Below are 23,530 nucleotides of genomic sequence, written 5' to 3'. Positions count from 1 at the left end.
TAATAATAGGAATAATTGTGTGTCACTACTATCAGAGCTCTAACTGTGTTTTATCCAGTGGACGGCTTTCAGGACATGTCCTTAACCTTATTAAGAACGTTAGGCTTTCACAAGGTTTGCCCCTCCCCCTTAGGGCAGTGTTTCAGGTGTGACATGTTTTCTCTTCCTCCGCCTCCTCCCCCCAGTACTGAAGAGCGTGCCCTTCACGGCCCGCACTGCTAAACGCGGCTCACGTTTCTTCTGTGAAGCCAACCTCTGTGACGACGCCAACTGCTAGCCCTTCCCCTTTAATGCCAAGGTTGACCAGGTTTCTCTCATACGCATTTTGAACCCCCCACCCTCCCTCGCAACCCACTACCACTACCTCCATGTGCATGCAGCATGATTTCTGTCATCCCACCCCACCCTCAACTATGACTACTGATGACTAACTCGGGCCGTCACTGGTTGTTTGTGTTGAGAAGACTCCTATCAGGTGTCTGGTGATAGGAGTCAGCCAAACCTCTTTGCCTGGAGCTGAGAAAGTTGCATTGAGTGTCAATATGTTTGTGTGTAAAATATGTTGACACGCTTGCAGTACAGTCCTGACTGTGATCACGTGTAGGACATCATGCATGACACAGTAGGCTTTTGCGTTATTATGCCATATTTCTTTCAAATTATCCGATACCAACGGACTGAATCTAAAGAGGTTTGGCTAGCAGACTGTTTTATTTTATCAGCACTGCCTTGTTCCATGAGACTAACTTGTTTGGTGTTGGTTTTTCCGGCTAACATGTGACTCTTCTTTCCTCAACCACCACTGTTTATTCTGCCCCCCTCCAGCTGAAAAGAAGATTAATGACAGTATTTCCCACTCCTAGGAGAGGGTAAGAAAGGTAGCCTGGCTGAAAGCCGGCCTGCTTGGCCCTCCAGCTCCTGTGTGCTGCTACAGTGATGTCAGCTGCTTCAGCTAGTGCTTCAGTTGCAAGCAAAGAAACACACACACACACACACACACACACACACAAGTTTTAGAACACTATAAAATTTGCTAGCAAACAACACAAAGTTGAACTTGTAAAAAGAAGAAGTCAGCATAGTATTAAAAAGAAACAACTTACCTGCTTTTAAAACAGCCATTAAAATATGAACTCAGGTGTTTAAGTGTCTACAAAGCCCACCTCAGAAGCAACACCAGTGGCATTTTTCTTTTAGTATTAATGTCAAATTTATTCCTTAGAAATGAGTATCATCCTCACCCCTTCCTGTTACGTGTTGCATGTTGTCCATTGTTTATTTACCTCTCACCTGTCGGCAGCGTCCGCCATGTTTGTCTGTGCTAAATGTCATCTGCGGTGTGCTCAACAGCTATTTGGTCAACAGGCTCTAGAAGAAAACAGAATCAAACTTACGTGAACACAGTCTGTATCCACACTTTTGTTTCCTCTGTGACAGCCATCCTGTTTGGTAATCTGCAAACTCAAGAGCTTGTTGACCACTGTATCGTAACCAGAGTGGTTACTTTGTAACGTCCTCATTGTTTAGTGTTACTGATTTGCCAAAATCACCGTCTCAAAGCCTTGAATTTCTCCGTTTTGAAGCACAACTTCTAGCAGTTGAAATACAAGGCTATGGGAATGTGGCATTCCTGCCACATTTGCTAATTTTGTAGCTCTTATGGACAATTTCAGCTTTAACCCAAAGTTTTAACTGCACAAGTGTTTCCAGATTTTCTGGATTTGAAAATTATAACAATAAACACTCAGTTGTCAGTTTATTAGGGAGCTCAAACTAATGCAGACTAACAACAGTCCTGCAATAAAGGCAACTTTTCATAGTTTCATCTTCATTGTAAAAAAGAGGAAATATGGTTTGTGGTGCTGTTTTCATGTACTGCATTATACAGTAAGGTGTTCCTATTTGCTTTTCTTTTTTTAGCTTAACCTCATTTACAGAAATGAGGGAACAACTGATATAAATTAGGTGTACCTAATAAAGTGAGAACTGAGTGTACATCCTCTGCTCTTCTTGCTTAAAAACACTCTTAAGAAATTGAGATGTAAACAGAAACAAATGTCCAGATTGACCTCTTGGTCGTCTAACATGTGTGTCCCCCTGTCTCTCACCCCCCCTCTCCATGCCTACTCACAGATCTCCGAAACCAGCCTTTCCTGCGAGCGGACGCGTTGATCCGGAGCGGTTGGAAGAGACCCTAAACCACTTATTCGTCACTTATAGTCCCCTCCCTATTGTAACCCTTCCCTTTGTCCCAGTGGCGCATCTCAACCCTGAGGCTGCAGATCACAAAGACTGAAAAGCGAGGACAGGACAAAGCCCTTGTTTTAGCCCGGTAATTTATTTATTTATGGATGCCCTTTTACAACCACTTTAAATGAGCAGGCATGATTACAGAAGCACAACGCGCTACTACTCCTTCGTCACCGCGAGCAGAAGGCTTTCCCTGCTCTGTCGGCACTGACCTTTGGGAGGATGACCAGAGCACAGGTGAGGCCATCTGAGGACTGGAGGAGGAATTGTGCTTTCACTAACAAGTGCCTGCTAGCATGTGGATCTTAATGTGGACATTCCTAAAACCCATTAATATCCGAAGGTTACGCAGTCATAGCAGGATTTAAACTGGGAGGCAGCCAAGATAAATTGCCGACTCTTCTGCTGCTGCTGGGACGCCTGCCTTTAAGACACCTGCAAAAGCCTCCTGCAAATAACAGAGGAGGTGCGATGTTATAACAGACATTCGTGGACTGTTTCGCAGCGTTACGCCAAGTCTTCGAGACGCCTTCAATCAGACTTAATATTGTTTATTTTGATTGTATCTGGGAGCAAAGACCATCACTGTACTGGTTCTTCTTGTCAAGCTAGACAAACCAAATTAATCCAAAGTTTGATGTTCCGCTTAAGAAGTGCCTTTTTGTGTTATTTCTCGTCAGTCAGCCATAATTTGTTTATTTTACATCTTTCACTTGGTAAAGATTGTATTTTTTACCGCCTTGTAATATAACATTAGCCTTATAATCCTGACAACAATATGCAAGTTGAAGGCACAAAAAAAGCTTAAAGGTATGTTAGTTCCTTTTTACCTCTAGTACATCAGAACAGCTGACACGAGAGTCCCCAGAGTTTTGTGCCTTGACCAAGTGGTGGTTAAAAACAGAATATTACGTGCCTTGATAACACTTCCTGTCACACCGTGCGTGACAGTTAGGAGGTGACAGACGCATGAAGGAGACTCCAGGTGGACTACTGTTTCAAAGGCACACTTGCTGTTTGGTTAGCCTGCTCTAAATGTATTATTAACAGATGAAGGATGAAGTGCATTTAAAGCTTCTTTTTCTTATCCGTTTTAATACAGATTATTCCTCCTAACAGCTTTAGAGACTTGCATGACATTGGCACAAAGGGAGCAATACATCTTAACACTACTTAAATTTGGCTCAAGATTGTATAAAACACTATTCTTGTGTGTACTGAAATCAAAAGAAACATACTTTTTTTTTTAAGAAAAAGCTATTCTTGGGATTGTCTGTTGACTGAAAGACAACACTTCCTGTTTAATAAATATGATGATTTATGTAACAAGACCAAAGACTTTCATTACAATTCAGAAGCCTTTCCAGATTAAGCAACATCCAAACAAGTGCTTTCTACATGTTTGTGTTTTATTTCTTCATTCTTTAATGATAAGTGAGGCTATTTCCTAATGTACTGAAGTATGAAGTAGACTGCTTCTCCTCTCCATCTTTCCAAATGACAGACACGGCCATCGTACATTTCTACTATAAAAATCCATTTAATTCCTTATATCAAAAAGAAATCGAATTATAACAAAACAATCAGAACCACAAACGTGGGTTTTTGCCAGTTAAAGAAATTCTCCAAATGAAATATGATTGTTCCAACTTACATGGCGATTTAACAGAGCAGGATGTTAAAAGCAAATAAGCAAGAAAAAAAAAACAGAATTTAAAGAAAAAATGTGATGAATACTGTTAACATTTGAGGACTAAAGCCAGAGTTTCCTCTTGGTTAAGTGTGTCTGTGTGTGTGTGAGCACCATGCAGTGATATGGTAGGTATGGCTGACAAGCTGAGGTGATTAAAAGCAATACGGTGAGCAGTGAGACATAGAGCCACACTTCCCAGACTAAAAATCCGGATGGTTAGCAGCAAAGCAAAGGAATGGAGAAAGGAATGCTTATCAGGAAGCCGATCAGTCTCCTTCCTGAGAATGCACTTAACAATGAGCATTAACCTAAATTACATGTCCATGTAATTACATACAGTGAAGGAAAGAAAAAAAAATCCAACCTCCCACAGAAGTACGTACCATCAGACGGTCTCCCTGGCCTTTCCTGAAAGTATGTTTACAATCAAAAGACGAGGAACAAAAGTTGAAAGCAACCGTTCTCGGCTAATTACTGGTCGCAGGTTCTTTTTTTTTTTTTTAGAGGATGACCGGAAATTCACAGAAGCTTGTCTCTACTCCAGAAGAGTTTCAGAACAAAGCCCCAGCTCCTGTCCAGGGTGTCCTGCAGTAGGCTAATCCAAGGCCACGGATATCATCCCAGGCTTTTTCATCCTGGAATGTGGACTTAATTACAATCATCTTCATCCAGCGCACACTAACACACTGCCATGATTCATTCATCGGTGACACAAAGTATGTCAATTATACAATGACTTAAAAAAAACAAAAGAAAAACATTAAAAAGTACAGACTGCTATTTGTTACTGATGTTTGTATTCCTGGGTATATTTTCAAGACACTTTGTTAATAGGTTCATATATATGGAAATATATATATTTATAATATATATATATATATGTAACTTTAGTCTGTGCAAGGAGGTAAAAGACAATCACTTGAATGTAGCTCTTTGCAACAACAGATCAGATGCCGAGTCTCTTGTGCATACACGTGCAGTTAAACATCACCTCGCCTTTCCCTCTAAGACCTCCAGTAGCAAACATACATATACACAAAATGTGAACCAGCATCCAGGAAGCATTCGTGGTGAGCACTGACGCATCTCCTCTCTTTCATGAACAACGAAGACTTGGCAACATTTTCTAGGATGGAACAAAAATGGTTTTTTTCTCTTTTCCCCTACACAATTTATACAAAAATAAAAAAAATTAAAATTGTTCCACTGCCATTTGTATCTTTTACATTTGCACAGAGGTAGTGGCTGAATGCGTGAGAAAGCTGTGTGTGTGTGTGTGTGTGTGTGTGTGTGTGTGTGTGTGTGTGTGTGTGTGTGTGTGTGTGTGTGTGTGTGTGTGTGAGAGAGAGAGAAGTTGTGAGGAAGTGAGCAAAATGAAAAAGAACTGGATAAAATGTCTATAAAATGGTTTCTTTTCCGTCACCAGAGGATTTGTTTTCCTTTTTGTCAAAGAACAAAATATAATACTGCAATCACTTAAAAAAAGTAGTTCTTCATTTTATACATTTTATACAGTGTTCTCGTTTTTATGTTTTTTTGTTGCTTTTCTTTTCAGTTGGTAAAGGCATAAAATGAGAGAGCTCGCTGGCTCTAGGTTGGGCGAGGCAGGGCAATGTTGGCAGAGTTCAGTCCATGCCGAGGTCTATGCCAGGGGGTCGCTCATGTCCTCGTCAACCTGGGAGAGGAGCTCCTTCTTTTCATCAGTGCTCGCCAGAGAATTGCGGCTGTTGTGGGCACCCATGTACAGGGTGGCATACACTGGGTTCGTGAAGTTGGTGGGCTGCGGAGTGAAGAAAATTTCTCAGTGACTCAGGCAAAAGAAATGAAAAGATTTGGTATATTGTGAAAGAAGCAGTATTTTTCTTATTCAAATAGGCTCAGCTCGCATAAATAACAAGATGTTTCCCAGCTCAGTGCTGAAACCCTGGCAGACATTTGTGGTTTGTTATGTTTTCTGTGTTTGGTTATTTGTTTCTGAAAGTCTGGGCACTAATCATCTGCCCCCAACAAACCAGTAGGTGTATTTCCAGTGAAGAACTTGCAACTTCTTTTTAAGCACTCAGGACTTTATGGACAATTCCTCATTTGATGTTTTATGATTGTGGTGAAAAGTGTTTGAATATAGTGACCATGAGGGCTCCAGCATAAAAGCTTTATTCAGCTGCTCCCCTTATTCACAGTGGATTTCCGTTCCTGACACCCCCAAGGGATTTTTGTCTCCAGCTGGGATTAAACTGGAGATTTTTTCACTTCTTAGGTGAATGTAAAAGAAATGGTATTTATATAGTGCCTTGTGCTTTTATCTGCTGAATGCATTCACACACACAGAGGTAACTCAGGGTTCAGTATCTTGCCCAAGCATTGATCTGTATACAAACCACTCGAGCCACAACATGTAAACCATGAGACTATGGAGCCACTCATCAGAACTAAAGTATATGATTCACATAATTCTAACAATATTCATTCCAAAATTCATTACAGATGCCAGAAGTAAATACCATAACGACACCCACTGGTTTCCTAAGTCTTGCTTTAAAGCTTTTGCATTTGGACTGTGGTGATCTCGATGGCAAAAAACTGGATATAAATGTAGAAAAGTGATTACAGATCAGTCAAGACAGAAAACTGTTTTTCACTAGACGTCCAAAGGACAGGAATATATTGAGAAACCCAGCTACTTTCATCCAGTGTTCTTTAGATCACAAAGAAGGGTCTATTTACTGTCTATAATGACTCCACAACCAAAACCAATTCATTAAAAAAAAAAAAAAACTCACAAAAGGACTCATAAATGTGGAAATATCTGCATGGTTAGCCACTACCAGGCATTTTCAGATATTTTGTAATGAAACTGCTTTTTTAAGCTTTGTTACCTTGTCTGGGTCTAAAGCAAAGTCGGAGTCCAGAAGTTCCCCAGCATCATCATCAGGATCTCCTTCATAGATCTTATAGGCAGGGTTTCCAATCTCAACATTCATGGCCCCGTTGGTCATTCGGTGGTGCTGGAAGCCCTTGGCACTGCAGAGAAACAGATCAACAATTATCTTAGAAGCAGATTCAGACCCTTGTTTAAAAGAATTGATGTGCTAACCTCAGAAGAAAGCTAGAGTGACTAAAAGGTGTCTTATCATAAACCCATATCATAAATTCACTCAGCACTGGCTATGTACAATTGACAAGAACAAGACAACATATATCAAAGGTTTTCAAATGAGCTTTTGTGTCAAAAGGCCATTTGATCAAACCTATCGAATATACTGCAGCATGTCCATTGCGGAGAATGCTGGATTAGATTGCAAATATTCGGCTGTTTGCAAGCATATAAACATTTTTCAGAGATGCACAGTTATACATTTTACTCTGCAAGCACATTGCCTGAGCCTAATATTTACAAATGTAAACAGGGAAAGGCATGGAGGACAATGGGAGGACGTCAAAAGTTCAACTACTCGTGCATCACCAGAGCTATTCCAGAGTGAGTAGGCCCCCTGTGTTGTTGGGTGGGAAACCCCATGGAAGCCAAACAGAAGATGGCAAGCGAGGACAATGGAAAGATTTCGGCACTGAACGACAGAATGGACAAAAGGATAGACAAAAGCATAGCAAAGGCAGTCTGACTGTATTTTAGGGAAAGGAGAGGAGAGGAATTGGGGGTCAACAGGTGAATTATGTAACCCTATCAAGTTACCGCGAGCACTGAGAACAAGATTTGCCCGGGCATAGAGACCTGGGAGACAGGGAAATAGATGGTTATCAAAAGGTAAGAGAGAAAGAAAGACCAGAACGGTGAGGACCAGATGACAAATGGAGTTTGAATTTTTTAAAGATGAAAAAGCGTCCCGAACTAGTACTCACCCACGCATTCTCTGCTTGTACCACAAGATGGCACCAACCACCAGCAATGCCAGCAACAGCAGCAGCAGCACTGGGACGATGATTGACGCAGTACCTATGAGTGAACAAATAATGATAAGCAAATAGGACCAAAGTGCATGTTCTATGAACAAACTTTGATTTGGTCAGGGAGTGGCTGACTTACTACCACTAGAAGTATGAGACTCTATAGGAGCTGTGATATCACATCTGTATCCCCTCCATCCAACAGCACACCTGGTTATAGAGGTACACAGTGGATATGTGGGTAAGTGTGCTAAGCGGACATTAAAACAATAAAATATTATATATATGCCTGTTAATGTCTACTGGGATCTTACGTGCACTGTGGCAGCAGTGTGCGATTGTCTACTGAACACTGTCCATGTGCGCAGTAGTTTGAACAGGTATAGCAGCTGGGTTGGATCTGACCATTTGGACAGCTTCAAACATACAGGAAAAAAATATTAAAGAAGATCCTAATGCAGCAGAATAACAATAATAATAATGATTCCCACGATTTCAGAATGATATATTCCATAACCACGTCCCACACGATACTCACCTGCAGGAAACCTCCCCTGAGGCTGACGTCAAACATTTGCCCGTTCCGCAGAACTGACATTTGTCCAGCTCACACTGGTGCCCGACGTACTTGGTGGGGCACAGACAAAGTTTGGTGCCGTTGGAGGTCTGTAAGCAGGTTCCACCATTCTCGCAGAAGCCTTAAGACAGCAAAGAAAGAGAAGAGTGGCAACGGACCGGTAACCCATAACAACGCATGTAAACGCATGGCAACGGACAGTTAACCCATAACAACACATGTAAACGCATGGCAACGGACAGTTAACGCATGGCAACGGACAGTTAACCCATGGCAACGGTCAGGTAACCCATGGCAACAGACCGGTTACCATGGCAACGGACCGGTTACCATGGCAACGGACCGGTTACCATGGCAACGGACCAGTAACCCATGGCAACGGACCGGTTACCATGGCAACGGACCGGTTACCCATGGCAACGGACAGTTAACCCATAACAACGCATGTAAACGCATGGCAACGGACAGTTAACCCATAACAACGCATGTAAACGCATGGCAACGGACAGTTAACGCACGGCAACGGACAGTTAACCCATGGCAACGGTCATATAACCCATGGCAACGGACAGTTAACCCATAACAACGCATGTAAACGCATGGCAACGGACAGTTAACCCATAACAACGCATGTAAATGCATGGCAACGGACAGTTAACGCATGGCAACGGACAGTTAACCCATGGCAACGGTCATATAACCCATGGCAACGGACAGTTAACCCATAACAACGCATGTAAACGCATGGCAACGGACAGTTAACCAATAACAACACATGTAAACGCATGGCAACGGACAGTTAACGCATGGCAACGGACAGTTAACCCATGGCAACGGTCAGGTAACCCATGGCAACGGACCGGTTGCCATGGCAACGGACCGGTTACCATGGCAACGGACCGGTAACCCATGGCAACGGTCATATAACCCATGGCAACGGACAGTTAACCCATAACAACGCATGTAAACGCATGGCAACGGACAGTTAACCAATAACAACACATGTAAACGCATGGCAACGGACAGTTAACGCATGGCAACGGACAGTTAACCCATGGCAACGGACAGGTTGCCCATGGCAACGGACAGGTTGCCATGGCAACGGACCGGTTGCCATGGCAACGGACCGGTAACCCATGGCAACGGACCGGTAACCCATGGCAACACATGTAAACACATGGCAACGGACAGTTAACCCATAACAACGCATGTAAACGCATGGCAACGGACAATTAACCCATAACAACGCATGTAAACGCATGGCAACGGACAGTTAACGCATGGCAACGGACAGTTAACCCATGGCAACGGTCATATAACCCATGGCAACGGACAGTTAACCCATAACAACGCATGTAAACACATGGCAACGGACAGTTAACCCATAACAATGCATGTAAACGCATGGCAACGGACAGTTAACGCATGGCAACGGACAGTTAACCCATGGCAACGGACCGGTAACCCATGGCAACGGACCGGTTACCATGGCAACGGACCGGTAACCCATGGCAACGGACCGGTAACCCATGGCAACGGACCGGTTACCATGGCAACGGACTGGTAACCCATGGCAACGGACAGTTAACCCATAACAACGCATGTAAACGCATGGCAACGGACAGTTAACGCATGGCAACGGACAGTTAACCCATGGCAACGGACCGGTAACCCATGGCAACGGACCGGTTACCATGGCAACGGACCGGTAACCCATGGCAACGGACCGGTAACCCATGGCAACGGACAGTTAACCCATAACAACGCATGTAAACGCATGGCAACGGACAGTTAACGCATGGCAACGGACAATTAACCCATAACAACGCATGTAAACGCATGGCAACGGACAGTTAACGCATGGCAACGGACAGTTAACCCATGGCAACGGTCATATAACCCATGGCAACGGACAGTTAACCCATAACAACGCATGTAAACACATGGCAACGGACAGTTAACCCATAACAATGCATGTAAACGCATGGCAACGGACAGTTAACGCATGGCAACGGACAGTTAACCCATGGCAACGGTCAGGTAACCCATGGCAACGGACCGGTTACCATGGCAACGGACCGGTTACCATGGCAACGGACCGGTAACCCATGGCAACGGACCGGTTACCATGGCAACGGACTGGTAACCCATGGCAACGGACAGTTAACCCATAACAACGCATGTAAACGCATGGCAACGGACAGTTAACCCATAACAACGCATGTAAACGCATGGCAACGGACAGTTAACGCATGGCAACGGACAGTTAACCCATGGCAACGGTCAGGTAACCCATGGCAACGGACAGTTAACCCATAACAACGCATGTAAACACATGGCAACGGACAGTTAACCCATAACAACGCATGTAAACGCATGGCAACGGACAGTTAACGCATGGCAACGGACAGTTAACCCATGGCAACGGTCAGGTAACCCATGGCAACGGACAGGTTTCCCATGGCAACGGACCGGTTGCCATGGCAACGGACCTGTTACCATGGCAACGGACCGGTAACCCATGGCAACGGACCGGTTACCCATGGCAACGGACCGGTAACCCATGGCAACGGACAGTTAACCCATAACAACGCATGTAAACGCATGGCAACGGACAGTTAACCCATAACAACGCATGTAAACGCATGGCAACGGACAGTTAACCCATAACAACGCATGTAAACGCATGGCAACGGACAGTTAACGCATGGCAACGGACAGTTAACCCATGGCAACGGTCATATAACCCATGGCAACGGACAGTTAACCCATAACAACGCATGTAAACACATGGCAACGGACAGTTAACCCATAACAACGCATGTAAACGCATGGCAACGGACAGTTAACCAATAACAACACATGTAAACGCATGGCAACGGACAGTTAACGCATGGCAACGGACAGTTAACCCATGGCAACGGTCAGGTAACCCATGGCAACGGACCGGTTGCCATGGCAACGGACCGGTAACCCATGGCAACGGACCGGTTACCATGGCAACGGACCGGTAACCCATGGCAACGGACAGTTAACCCATAACAACGCATGTAAACGCATGGCAACGGACAGTTAACCCATAACAACGCATGTAAACGCATGGCAACGGACAGTTAACCCATAACAACGCATGTAAACGCATGGCAACGGACAGTTAACGCATGGCAACGGTCATATAACCCATGGCAACGGACAGTTAACCCATAACAACGCATGTTAACGCATGGCAACGGACATTTAACCCATAACAACACATGTAAACGCATGGCAACGGACAGTTAACGCATGGCAACGGACAGTTAACCCATGGCAACGGTCATATAACCCATGGCAACGGACAGTTAACCCATAACAACGCATGTTAACGCATGGCAACGGACATTTAACCCATAACAACGCATGTAAACGCATGGCAACGGACAGTTAACCCATGGCAACGGACAGTTAACCCATAACAACGCATGTAAACGCATGGCAACGGACAGTCAACCAATAACAACACATGTAAACGCATGGCAACGGACAGTTAACCCATGGCAACGGTCAGGTAACCCATGGCAACGGACCGGTTACCATGGCAACGGACCGGTTGCCATGGCAACGGACCGGTAACCCATGGCAACGGACCGGTTACCATGGCAACGGACCGGTAACCCATGGCAACGGACAGTTAACCCATAACAACGCATGTAAACGCATGGCAACGGACAGTTAACCCATAACAACGCATGTAAACGCATGGCAACGGACAGTTAACCCATAACAACGCATGTAAACGCATGGCAACGGACAGATAACCCATGGCAACAGACAGTTAACCCATAACAACGCATGTAAACGCATGGCAACGGACAGTTAACGCATGGCAACGGTCATATAACCCATGGCAACGGACAGTTAACCCATAACAACGCATGTAAACGCATGGCAACGGACAGTTAACCCATAACAACGCATGTAAACGCATGGCAACGGACAGTTAACCAATAACAACACATGTAAACGCATGGCAACGGACAGTTAACGCATGGCAACGGATAGTTAACCCATGGCAACGGTCATATAACCCATGGCAACGGACAGTTAACCCATAACAACGCATGTTAACGCATGGCAACGGACAGTTAACCCATAACAACACATGTAAACGCATGGCAACGGACAGTTAACGCATGGCAACGAACAGTTAACCCATGGCAACGGTCATATAACCCATGGCAACGGACAGTTAACCCATGGCAACGGTCAGGTAACCCATGGCAACGGACCGGTTACCATGGCAACGGACCGGTTACCATGGCAACGGACCGGTTTCCATGGCAACGGACCGGTTTCCATGGCAACGGACCGGTAACCCATGGCAACGGACAGTTAACCCATAACAACGCATGTAAACGCATGGCAACGGACAGTTAACCCATAACAACACATGTAAACGCATGGCAACGGACAGGTAACGCATGGCAACGGACAGTTAACCCATGGCAACGGACCGGTTACCATGGCAACGGACCGGTAACCCATGGCAACGGACCGGTTACCATGGCAACGGACCGGTAACCCATGGCAACGGACAGTTAACCCATAACAACGCATGTAAACGCATGGCAACGGACAGATAACCCATGGCAACGGACAGTTAACCCATAACAACGCATGTAAACGCATGGCAACGGACAGTTAACCCATAACAACGCATGTAAACGCATGGCAACGGACAGGTAACGCATGGCAACGGACAGTTAACGCATGGCAACGGTCATATAACCCATGGCAACGGACAGTTAACCCATAACAACGCATGTAAACGCATGGCAACGGACAGTTAACCCATAACAACACATGTAAACGCATGGCAACGGACAGGTAACGCATGGCAACGGACAGTTAACCCATGGCAACGGACCGGTTACCATGGCAACGGACCGGTAACCCATGGCAACGGACCGGTTACCATGGCAACGGACCGGTAACCCATGGCAACGGACAGTTAACCCATAACAACGCATGTAAACGCATGGCAACGGACAGATAACCCATGGCAACGGACAGTTAACCCATGGCAACGGACAGTTAACCCATAACAACGCTTGTAAACGCATGGCAACGGACAGTTAACGCATGGCAACGGACAGTTAACCCATGGCAACGGTCAGGTAACCCATGGCAACGGACCGGTTACCATGGCAACGGACAGTTAACCCATAACAACGCATGTAAACGCATGGCAACGGACAGTTAACCCATAACAACGCATGTAAACGCATGGCAACGGACAGTTAACCCATAACAACACATGTAAACGCATGGCAACGGACAGGTAACCCATGGCAACGGACCGGTTACCATGGCAACGGACCGGTAACCCATGGCATCCTCACCCCTTCCTGTTACGTGTTGCATGTTGTCCATTGTTTATTTACCTCTCACCAGTCGGCAGCGTCCGCCATGTTTGTCTGTGCTAAATGTCATCTGCGGTGTGCTCAACAGCTATTTGGTCAACAGGCTCTAGAAGAAAACAGAATCAAACTTACGTGAACACAGTCTGTATCCACACTTTTGTTTCCTCTGTGACAGCCATCCTGTTTGGTAATCTGCAAACTCAAGAGCTTGTTGACCACTGTATCGTAACCAGAGTGGTTACTTTGTAACGTCCTCATTGTTTAGTGTTACTGATTTGCCAAAATCACCGTCTCAAAGCCTTGAATTTCTCCGTTTTGAAGCACAACTTCTAGCAGTTGAAATACAAGGCTATGGGAATGTGGCATTCCTGCCACATTTGCTAATTTTGTAGCTCTTATGGACAATTTCAGCTTTAACCCAAAGTTTTAACTGCACAAGTGTTTCCAGATTTTCTGGATTTGAAAATTATAACAATAAACACTCAGTTGTCAGTTTATTAGGGAGCTCAAACTAATGCAGACTAACAACAGTCCTGCAATAAAGGCAACTTTTCATAGTTTCATCTTCATTGTAAAAAAGAGGAAATATGGTTTGTGGTGCTGTTTTCATGTACTGCATTATACAGTAAGGTGTTCCTATTTGCTTTTCTTTTTTTAGCTTAACCTCATTTACAGAAATGAGGGAACAACTGATATAAATTAGGTGTACCTAATAAAGTGAGAACTGAGTGTACATCCTCTGCTCTTCTTGCTTAAAAACACTCTTAAGAAATTGAGATGTAAACAGAAGCAAATGTCCAGATTGACCTCTTGGTCGTCTAACATGTGTGTCCCCCTGTCTCTCACCCCCCCTCTCCATGCCTACTCACAGATCTCCGAAACCAGCCTTTCCTGCGAGCGGACGCGTTGATCCGGAGCGGTTGGAAGAGACCCTAAACCACTTATTCGTCACTTATAGTCCCCTCCCTATTATAACCCTTCCCTTTGTCCCAGTGGCGCATCTCAACCCTGAGGCTGCAGATCACAAAGACTGAAAAGCGAGGACAGGACAAAGCCCTTGTTTTAGCCCGGTAATTTATTTATTTATGGATGCCCTTTTACAACCACTTTAAATGAGCAGGCATGATTACAGAAGCACAACGCGCTACTACTCCTTCGTCACCGCGAGCAGAAGGCTTTCCCTGCTCTGTCGGCACTGACCTTTGGGAGGATGACCAGAGCACAGGTGAGGCCATCTGAGGACTGGAGGAGGAATTGTGCTTTCACTAACAAGTGCCTGCTAGCATGTGGATCTTAATGTGGACATTCCTAAAACCCATTAATATCCGAAGGTTACGCAGTCATAGCAGGATTTAAACTGGGAGGCAGCCAAGATAAATTGCCGACTCTTCTGCTGCTGCTGGGACGCCTGCCTTTAAGACACCTGCAAAAGCCTCCTGCAAATAACAGAGGAGGTGCGATGTTATAACAGACATTCGTGGACTGTTTCGCAGCGTTACGCCAAGTCTTCGAGACGCCTTCAATCAGACTTAATATTGTTTATTTTGATTGTATCTGGGAGCAAAGACCATCACTGTACTGGTTCTTCTTGTCAAGCTAGACAAACCAAATTAATCCAAAGTTTGATGTTCCGCTTAAGAAGTGCCTTTTTGTGTTATTTCTCGTCAGTCAGCCATAATTTGTTTATTTTACATCTTTCACTTGGTAAAGATTGTATTTTTTACCGCCTTGTAATATAACATTAGCCTTATAATCCTGACAACAATATGCAAGTTGAAGGCACAAAAAAAGCTTAAAGGTATGTTAGTTCCTTTTTACCTCTAGTACATCAGAACAGCTGACACGAGAGTCCCCAGAGTTTTGTGCCTTGACCAAGTGGTGGTTAAAAACAGAATATTACGTGCCTTGATAACACTTCCTGTCACACCGTGCGTGACAGTTAGGAGGTGACAGACGCATGAAGGAGACTCCAGGTGGACTACTGTTTCAAAGGCACACTTGCTGTTTGGTTAGCCTGCTCTAAATGTATTATTAACAGATGAAGGATTAAGTGCATTTAAAGCTCCTTTTTCTTATCCGTTTTAATACAGATTATTCCTCCTAACAGCTTTAGAGACTTGCATGACATTGGCACAAAGGGAGCAATACATCTTAACACTACTTAAATTTGGCTCAAGATTGTATAAAACACTATTCTTGTGTGTACTGAAATCAAAAGAAACATACTTTTTTTTTTAAGAAAAAGCTATTCTTGGGATTGTCTGTTGACTGAAAGACAACACTTCCTGTTTAATAAATATGATGATTTATGTAACAAGACCAAAGACTTTCATTACAATTCAGAAGCCTTTCCAGATTAAGCAACATCCAAACAAGTGCTTTCTACATGTTTGTGTTTTATTTCTTCATTCTTTAATGATAAGTGAGGCTATTTCCTAATGTACTGAAGTATGAAGTAGACTGCTTCTCCTCTCCATCTTTCCAAATGACAGACACGGCCATCGTACATTTCTACTATAAAAATCCATTTAATTCCTTATATCAAAAAGAAATCGAATTATAACAAAACAATCAGAACCACAAACGTGGGTTTTTGCCAGTTAAAGAAATTCTCCAAATGAAATATGATTGTTCCAACTTACATGGCGATTTAACAGAGCAGGATGTTAAAAGCAAATAAGCAAGAAAAAAAAACAGAATTTAAAGAAAAAATGTGATGAATACTGTTAACATTTGAGGACTAAAGCCAGAGTTTCCTCTTGGTTAAGTGTGTCTGTGTGTGTGTGAGCACCATGCAGTGATATGGTAGGTATGGCTGACAAGCTGAGGTGATTAAAAGCAATACGGTGAGCAGTGAGACATAGAGCCACACTTCCCAGACTAAAAATCCGGATGGTTAGCAGCAAAGCAAAGGAATGGAGAAAGGAATGCTTATCAGGAAGCCGATCAGTCTCCTTCCTGAGAATGCACTTAACAATGAGCATTAACCTAAATTACATGTCCATGTAATTACATACAGTGAAGGAAAGAAAAAAAAATCCAACCTCCCACAGAAGTACGTACCATCAGACGGTCTCCCTGGCCTTTCCTGAAAGTATGTTTACAATCAAAAGACGAGGAACAAAAGTTGAAAGCAACCGTTCTCGGCTAATTACTGGTCGCAGGTTCTTTTTTTTTTTAGAGGATGACCGGAAATTCACAGAAGCTTGTCTCTACTCCAGAAGAGTTTCAGAACAAAGCCCCAGCTCCTGTCCAGGGTGTCCTGCAGTAGGCTAATCCAAGGCCACGGATATCATCCCAGGCTTTTTCATCCTGGAATGTGGACTTAATTACAATCATCTTCATCCAGCGCACACTAACACACTGCCATGATTCATTCATCGGTGACACAAAGTATGTCAATTATACAATGACTTAAAAAAAACAAAAGAAAAACATTAAAAAGTACAGACTGCTATTTGTTACTGATGTTTGTATTCCTGGGTATATTTTCAAGACACTTTGTTAATAGGTTCATATATATGGAAATATATATATTTATAATATATATATATATATGTAACTTTAGTCTGTGCAAGGAGGTAAAAGACAATCACTTGAATGTAGCTCTTTGCAACAACAGATCAGATGCCGAGTCTCTTGTGCATACACGTGCAGTTAAACATCACCTCGCCTTTCCCTCTAAGACCTCCAGTAGCAAACATACATATACACAAAATGTGAACCAGCATCCAGGAAGCATTCGTGGTGAGCACTGACGCATCTCCTCTCTTTCATGAACAACGAAGACTTGGCAACATTTTCTAGGATGGAACAAAAATGGTTTTTTTCTCTTTTCCCCTACACAATTTATACAAAAATAAAAAAAATTAAAATTGTTCCACTGCCATTTGTATCTTTTACATTTGCACAGAGGTAGTGGCTGAATGCGTGAGAAAGCTGTGTGTGTGTGTGTGTGTGTGTGTGTGTGTGTGTGTGTGTGTGTGTGTGTGTGTGTGTGAGAGAGAGAGAAGTTGTGAGGAAGTGAGCAAAATGAAAAAGAACTGGATAAAATGTCTATAAAATGGTTTCTTTTCCGTCACCAGAGGATTTGTTTTCCTTTTTGTCAAAGAACAAAATATAATACTGCAATCACTTAAAAAAAGTAGTTCTTCATTTTATACATTTTATACAGTGTTCTCGTTTTTATGTTTTTTTGTTGCTTTTCTTTTCAGTTGGTAAAGGCATAAAATGAGAGAGCTCGCTGGCTCTAGGTTGGGCGAGGCAGGGCAATGTTGGCAGAGTTCAGTCCATGCCGAGGTCTATGCCAGGGGGTCGCTCATGTCCTCGTCAACCTGGGAGAGGAGCTCCTTCTTTTCATCAGTGCTCGCCAGAGAATTGCGGCTGTTGTGGGCACCCATGTACAGGGTGGCATACACTGGGTTCGTGAAGTTGGTGGGCTGCGGAGTGAAGAAAATTTCTCAGTGACTCAGGCAAAAGAAATGAAAAGATTTGGTATATTGTGAAAGAAGCAGTATTTTTCTTATTCAAATAGGCTCAGCTCGCATAAATAACAAGATGTTTCCCAGCTCAGTGCTGAAACCCTGGCAGACATTTGTGGTTTGTTATGTTTTCTGTGTTTGGTTATTTGTTTCTGAAAGTCTGGGCACTAATCATCTGCCCCCAACAAACCAGTAGGTGTATTTCCAGTGAAGAACTTGCAACTTCTTTTTAAGCACTCAGGACTTTATGGACAATTCCTCATTTGATGTTTTATGATTGTGGTGAAAAGTGTTTGAATATAGTGACCATGAGGGCTCCAGCATAAAAGCTTTATTCAGCTGCTCCCCTTATTCACAGTGGATTTCCGTTCCTGACACCCCCAAGGGATTTTTGTCTCCAGCTGGGATTAAACTGGAGATTTTTTCACTTCTTAGGTGAATGTAAAAGAAATGGTATTTATATAGTGCCTTGTGCTTTTATCTGCTGAATGCATTCACACACACAGAGGTAACTCAGGGTTCAGTATCTTGCCCAAGCATTGATCTGTATACAAACCACTCGAGCCACAACGTGTAAACCATGAGACTATGGAGCCACTCATCAGAACTAAAGTATATGATTCACATAATTCTAACAATATTCATTCCAAAATTCATTACAGATGCCAGAAGTAAATACCATAACGACACCCACTGGTTTCCTAAGTCTTGCTTTAAAGCTTTTGCATTTGGACTGTGGTGATCTCGATGGCAAAAAACTGGATATAAATGTAGAAAAGTGATTACAGATCAGTCAAGACAGAAAACTGTTTTTCACTAGACGTCCAAAGGACAGGAATATATTGAGAAACCCAGCTACTTTCATCCAGTGTTCTTTAGATCACAAAGAAGGGTCTATTTACTGTCTATAATGACTCCACAACCAAAACCAATTCATTAAAAAAAAAAAAAAACTCACAAAAGGACTCATAAATGTGGAAATATCTGCATGGTTAGCCACTACCAGGCATTTTCAGATATTTTGTAATGAAACTGCTTTTTTAAGCTTTGTTACCTTGTCTGGGTCTAAAGCAAAGTCGGAGTCCAGAAGTTCCCCAGCATCATCATCAGGATCTCCTTCATAGATCTTATAGGCAGGGTTTCCAATCTCAACATTCATGGCCCCGTTGGTCATTCGGTGGTGCTGGAAGCCCTTGGCACTGCAGAGAAACAGATCAACAATTATCTTAGAAGCAGATTCAGACCCTTGTTTAAAAGAATTGATGTGCTAACCTCAGAAGAAAGCTAGAGTGACTAAAAGGTGTCTTATCATAAACCCATATCATAAATTCACTCAGCACTGGCTATGTACAATTGACAAGAACAAGACAACATATATCAAAGGTTTTCAAATGAGCTTTTGTGTCAAAAGGCCATTTGATCAAACCTATCGAATATACTGCAGCATGTCCATTGCGGAGAATGCTGGATTAGATTGCAAATATTCGGCTGTTTGCAAGCATATAAACATTTTTCAGAGATGCACAGTTATACATTTTACTCTGCAAGCACATTGCCTGAGCCTAATATTTACAAATGTAAACAGGGAAAGGCATGGAGGACAATGGGAGGACGTCAAAAGTTCAACTACTCGTGCATCACCAGAGCTATTCCAGAGTGAGTAGGCCCCCTGTGTTGTTGGGTGGGAAACCCCATGGAAGCCAAACAGAAGATGGCAAGCGAGGACAATGGAAAGATTTCGGCACTGAACGACAGAATGGACAAAAGGATAGACAAAAGCATAGCAAAGGCAGTCTGACTGTATTTTAGGGAAAGGAGAGGAGAGGAATTGGGGGTCAACAGGTGAATTATGTAACCCTATCAAGTTACCGCGAGCACTGAGAACGAGATTTGCCCGGGCATAGAGACCTGGGAGACAGGGAAATAGATGGTTATCAAAAGGTAAGAGAGAAAGAAAGACCAGAACGGTGAGGACCAGATGACAAATGGAGTTTGAATTTTTTAAAGATGAAAAAGCGTCCCGAACTAGTACTCACCCACGCATTCTCTGCTTGTACCACAAGATGGCACCAACCACCAGCAATGCCAGCAACAGCAGCAGCAGCACTGGGACGATGATTGACGCAGTACCTATGAGTGAACAAATAATGATAAGCAAATAGGACCAAAGTGCATGTTCTATGAACAAACTTTGATTTGGTCAGGGAGTGGCTGACTTACTACCACTAGAAGACTCTATAGGAGCTGTGATATCACATCTGTATCCCCTCCATCCAACAGCACACCTGGTTATAGAGGTACACAGTGGATATGTGGGTAAGTGTGCTAAGCGGACATTAAAACAATAAAATATTATATATATGCCTGTTAATGTCTACTGGGATCTTACGTGCACTGTGGCAGCAGTGTGCGATTGTCTACTGAACACTGTCCATGTGCGCAGTAGTTTGAACAGGTATAGCAGCTGGGTTGGATCTGACCATTTGGACAGCTTCAAACATACAGGAAAAAAATATTAAAGAAGATCCTAATGCAGCAGAATAACAATAATAATAATGATTCCCACGATTTCAGAATGATATATTCCATGCTGTGCACTGTTAGGAAGCACAAAATCCACAGATTGCTGGGTGACCTTGGGTGAAGAATATTCTGGCAGTTCAAAATAAAAGCCAGCAAATATTTACAAATCCAAGTCTAATCGATGTAGCACAGTAACCACGTCCCACACGATACTCACCTGCAGGAAACCTCCCCTGAGGCTGACGTCAAACATTTGCCCGTTCCGCAGAACTGACATTTGTCCAGCTCACACTGGTGCCCGACGTACTTGGTGGGGCACAGACAAAGTTTGGTGCCGTTGGAGGTCTGTAAGCAGGTTCCACCATTCTCGCAGAAGCCTTCACATTTACCTTAAGACAGCAAAGAAAGAGAAGAGGGTCACATACTGTTGATGCAAAATACCCTGCTTAGCAATCTATTAAAGAAACAGAAACATCCTCAGGTGCTTTTACTTACTGTACTGACACTGGTCTCCCAGGTACTCTGGCAGGCAACTGCAGGTTGGCTGGTTGCCTCTACTGACCAAGCACGTGCCTCCATTCAGGCAGTTGTCCTGACAAGTGTGGCGATTGCAGTTTGGCCCTGTGAAGCCTTTAGGACATCTGCAAGTTGGCAACCCTAGAATACACAATTAAAATATATAAAGATATAAATGTTGAATAAAACTGAAATTTTAAGTATTACATTTCATTTAACATTTGACAAAAACACAACCAAAACTGCTGACTCAGTTCCTTCTCAGGTTTCTTAAACTAGAAATTCCACTGGTTTGCACACATGACAGAACCAGTGAAGTGCCAGTGAGACAAAGGTTTGGAAATATGTGGAATTCATGCCTTCTGCTGCAGCCTGTAATTGCTATCACTAATGAGTACTGAAGACAGACATCAAAAGAGTGGATTTTTTTTAATGATTTAAACAATTCTTGGAATAGGGGCGGGAAAAAAGCTTCTTTCCTGTGATCAAAAGCCTTGGCACGTCAAATTCAACCTGATTAGCACAGTAACGTTTGCTAATCAGCAGTAAACTCAGGGTACAGCTCAGGCTGATGATCGTCAGCCAAAGCACTGGATCAACTGAAATTTTTTTTTTTTTAGCCTGAAGAAGGATAATGTCAAAGGATTGTGTTATTAAGGTCTAGAAGAAACTTTATGGCAAGCAATTCAATAGTTTGGCCAAATTCACTGTGGCACAAGAAGAAGAAAAAACAGCTCTTCCAAAGGAGAGTTTCTCCTCTGGGTATGAGAAATGTAAATGTTGATGTTATTTCATGCAAAACCTGTTGAGATACTTTGTCCTGAATAACACAAATCAGACAGACCAACATTACCATCTCCGGAGTCATCATTGGCTTAGACTGTGGCGTCTTTACCACACAGTATAAAAATGCCTTGAGGCGACCATTGTTGTGCTTTGGTGCCGTATGATAAACCTTGAATTGAATCTCTCACCGGCATGAGAAGCAGTGCAGGTGCCTCCGTTCTTACAGTAGTCCCTGCATTGGTTGATTTCACATCTCTCGCCTATGTAGCTGGGCTGGCAGCGACACTTTGCCACCTGACGGTCGTTGAAGAAGCAGCTCCCACCGTTCTGACACTGGATATCGCACGGAACTGAGGGCGGGGCTGTCAAAGGACACGGCACTTTGAATTTAGTGTGTACATGTTAACCTTGCTAGAAGGGAAGCCACTTGTTTATGTAGTGTACATACAGAACGGTGACTGGGTGGGGTTTGGTCTCTCCGCACATGTGCCGTTGTCTGCAACGTAGTTGTTAGGGCAGGTGCACACCGGCCCACTGGGGCTGAGGAGACACAGCCACTCACACTTCTTTCTGTCACACGGGTTAGTCACTGGTGCAGAGAGAAACATGACCAGTGAGAAAATCCATAAAGCGTGCATCAAAACAAGGTGTGTGGTGTCCATTTTAAATTAAGACTGAAGCAGACTATGTGTGAAGAAAAATCCTTGGACAAATCAACCAGCAATATGTTTGATACTCACTCTCTGGCTGCTTGTAACGGTGATACAGGACTATGTCTGTAGCATGGTTGATGCCTGTGGTGAGATTCTCCATAGGGCCTTTACCAAACTTGTTGACCCGGAAGACAAAGTTGTTAATATATGTGACCCCATAAATGTAGTCCTCAAAGATATCTATGCTGAATGGATGGAGCAAATCTAGAGGGGAAAAAAGTGCAAAATACATATGGGCGGGCAAGTGTTAATGTCACATTAGCAAACTTGCATGTAGTCTGGAAAGTTGCAGAATAAACTCAACTGTTTTTGATGCCAGAGACAGCAACGATAGGGTCAGAGCCATCCAGACGAACACTGCCGATGACTGATAGTTTAGCATCTGCCCAGTAAAGACGCTCATTGAAGTAGTCCACAGCTAAGCCTGCAGAGGCACAATTAGAGAGCCTTAATGAGAATGTTACACTGTGTGGATGAATAATTATGCGTATCTGGATTCAAATAAATTCAGACTCGGAGCAGTACTTACCTGTCGGCCACTGGATGTTCTCCTGGACGAGTGTTTGTCTTAGAGTGCCGTCCATGGCGGCCGTCTCAATTTTAGGGTGGTTGCCCCAGTCTGCCCAGTACATGGTACTAATAAAAAATCCAGAGTCAGAACACATATGTGCAAAATATAAGACAAC

At 43.5% G+C, this 23,530-nt stretch overlaps 2 protein-coding genes across 9 annotated transcripts in view; one reads left to right on the top strand and one right to left on the bottom strand.

Annotated features, from left to right (window-relative positions):
• fmnl3 (formin-like 3) overlaps positions 1-5,295 on the top strand; it is a 34,272-nt gene extending 28,977 nt beyond the window's left edge. For 2 of the 7 annotated variants that reach the window (XM_082517548.1, XM_082517543.1), the window contains 2 exons: positions 186-298; positions 2,134-5,295. In XM_082517548.1, coding sequence (XP_082373674.1) covers positions 186-277 — 92 coding nt within the window. In that variant the 3' untranslated portion in view covers positions 278-298; positions 2,134-5,295. Of the gene's footprint in view, positions 1-185; positions 308-825; positions 879-2,133 lie in introns of all 7 variants that reach the window. The other 5 variants (XM_082517549.1, XM_082517545.1, XM_082517546.1 and 2 more) reach the window with 4 other exon arrangements.
• Positions 5,296-16,113: 10,818 nt separating this feature from the next.
• LOC309696469 (low-density lipoprotein receptor-related protein 1-like) overlaps positions 16,114-23,530 on the bottom strand; it is a 79,604-nt gene continuing 72,187 nt past the window's right edge. Inside the window, exons 78-90 of one of the 2 annotated variants that reach the window (XM_082517717.1) lie at positions 23,374-23,480; positions 23,149-23,268; positions 22,872-23,048; positions 22,580-22,720; positions 22,320-22,493; positions 21,325-21,486; positions 21,047-21,218; positions 20,696-20,797; positions 20,527-20,591; positions 20,343-20,436; positions 20,176-20,214; positions 19,361-19,505; positions 16,114-18,264 (exon numbers count right to left, since the gene is read on the bottom strand). In XM_082517717.1, coding sequence (XP_082373843.1) covers positions 18,127-18,264; positions 19,361-19,505; positions 20,176-20,214; positions 20,343-20,436; positions 20,527-20,591; positions 20,696-20,797; positions 21,047-21,218; positions 21,325-21,486; positions 22,320-22,493; positions 22,580-22,720; positions 22,872-23,048; positions 23,149-23,268; positions 23,374-23,480 — 1,636 coding nt within the window. In that variant the 3' untranslated portion in view covers positions 16,114-18,126. The remainder of the gene's footprint in view (positions 18,265-19,360; positions 19,506-20,175; positions 20,215-20,342; positions 20,437-20,526; positions 20,592-20,695; positions 20,798-21,046; positions 21,219-21,324; positions 21,487-22,319; positions 22,494-22,579; positions 22,721-22,871; positions 23,049-23,148; positions 23,269-23,373; positions 23,481-23,530) is intronic. The other variant, XM_082517716.1, reaches the window with a different exon arrangement.

The sequence above is a fragment of the Aulonocara stuartgranti genome, assembly GCF_965226115.1.
Source record: "Aulonocara stuartgranti genome assembly, chromosome: 20".
NCBI classification, from domain to species: Eukaryota; Metazoa; Chordata; class Actinopteri; order Cichliformes; family Cichlidae; genus Aulonocara; species Aulonocara stuartgranti.
The sequence above is the reverse complement of the archived record's forward strand: the minus strand, read 5'-3'. Positions and strand labels throughout refer to the sequence as shown.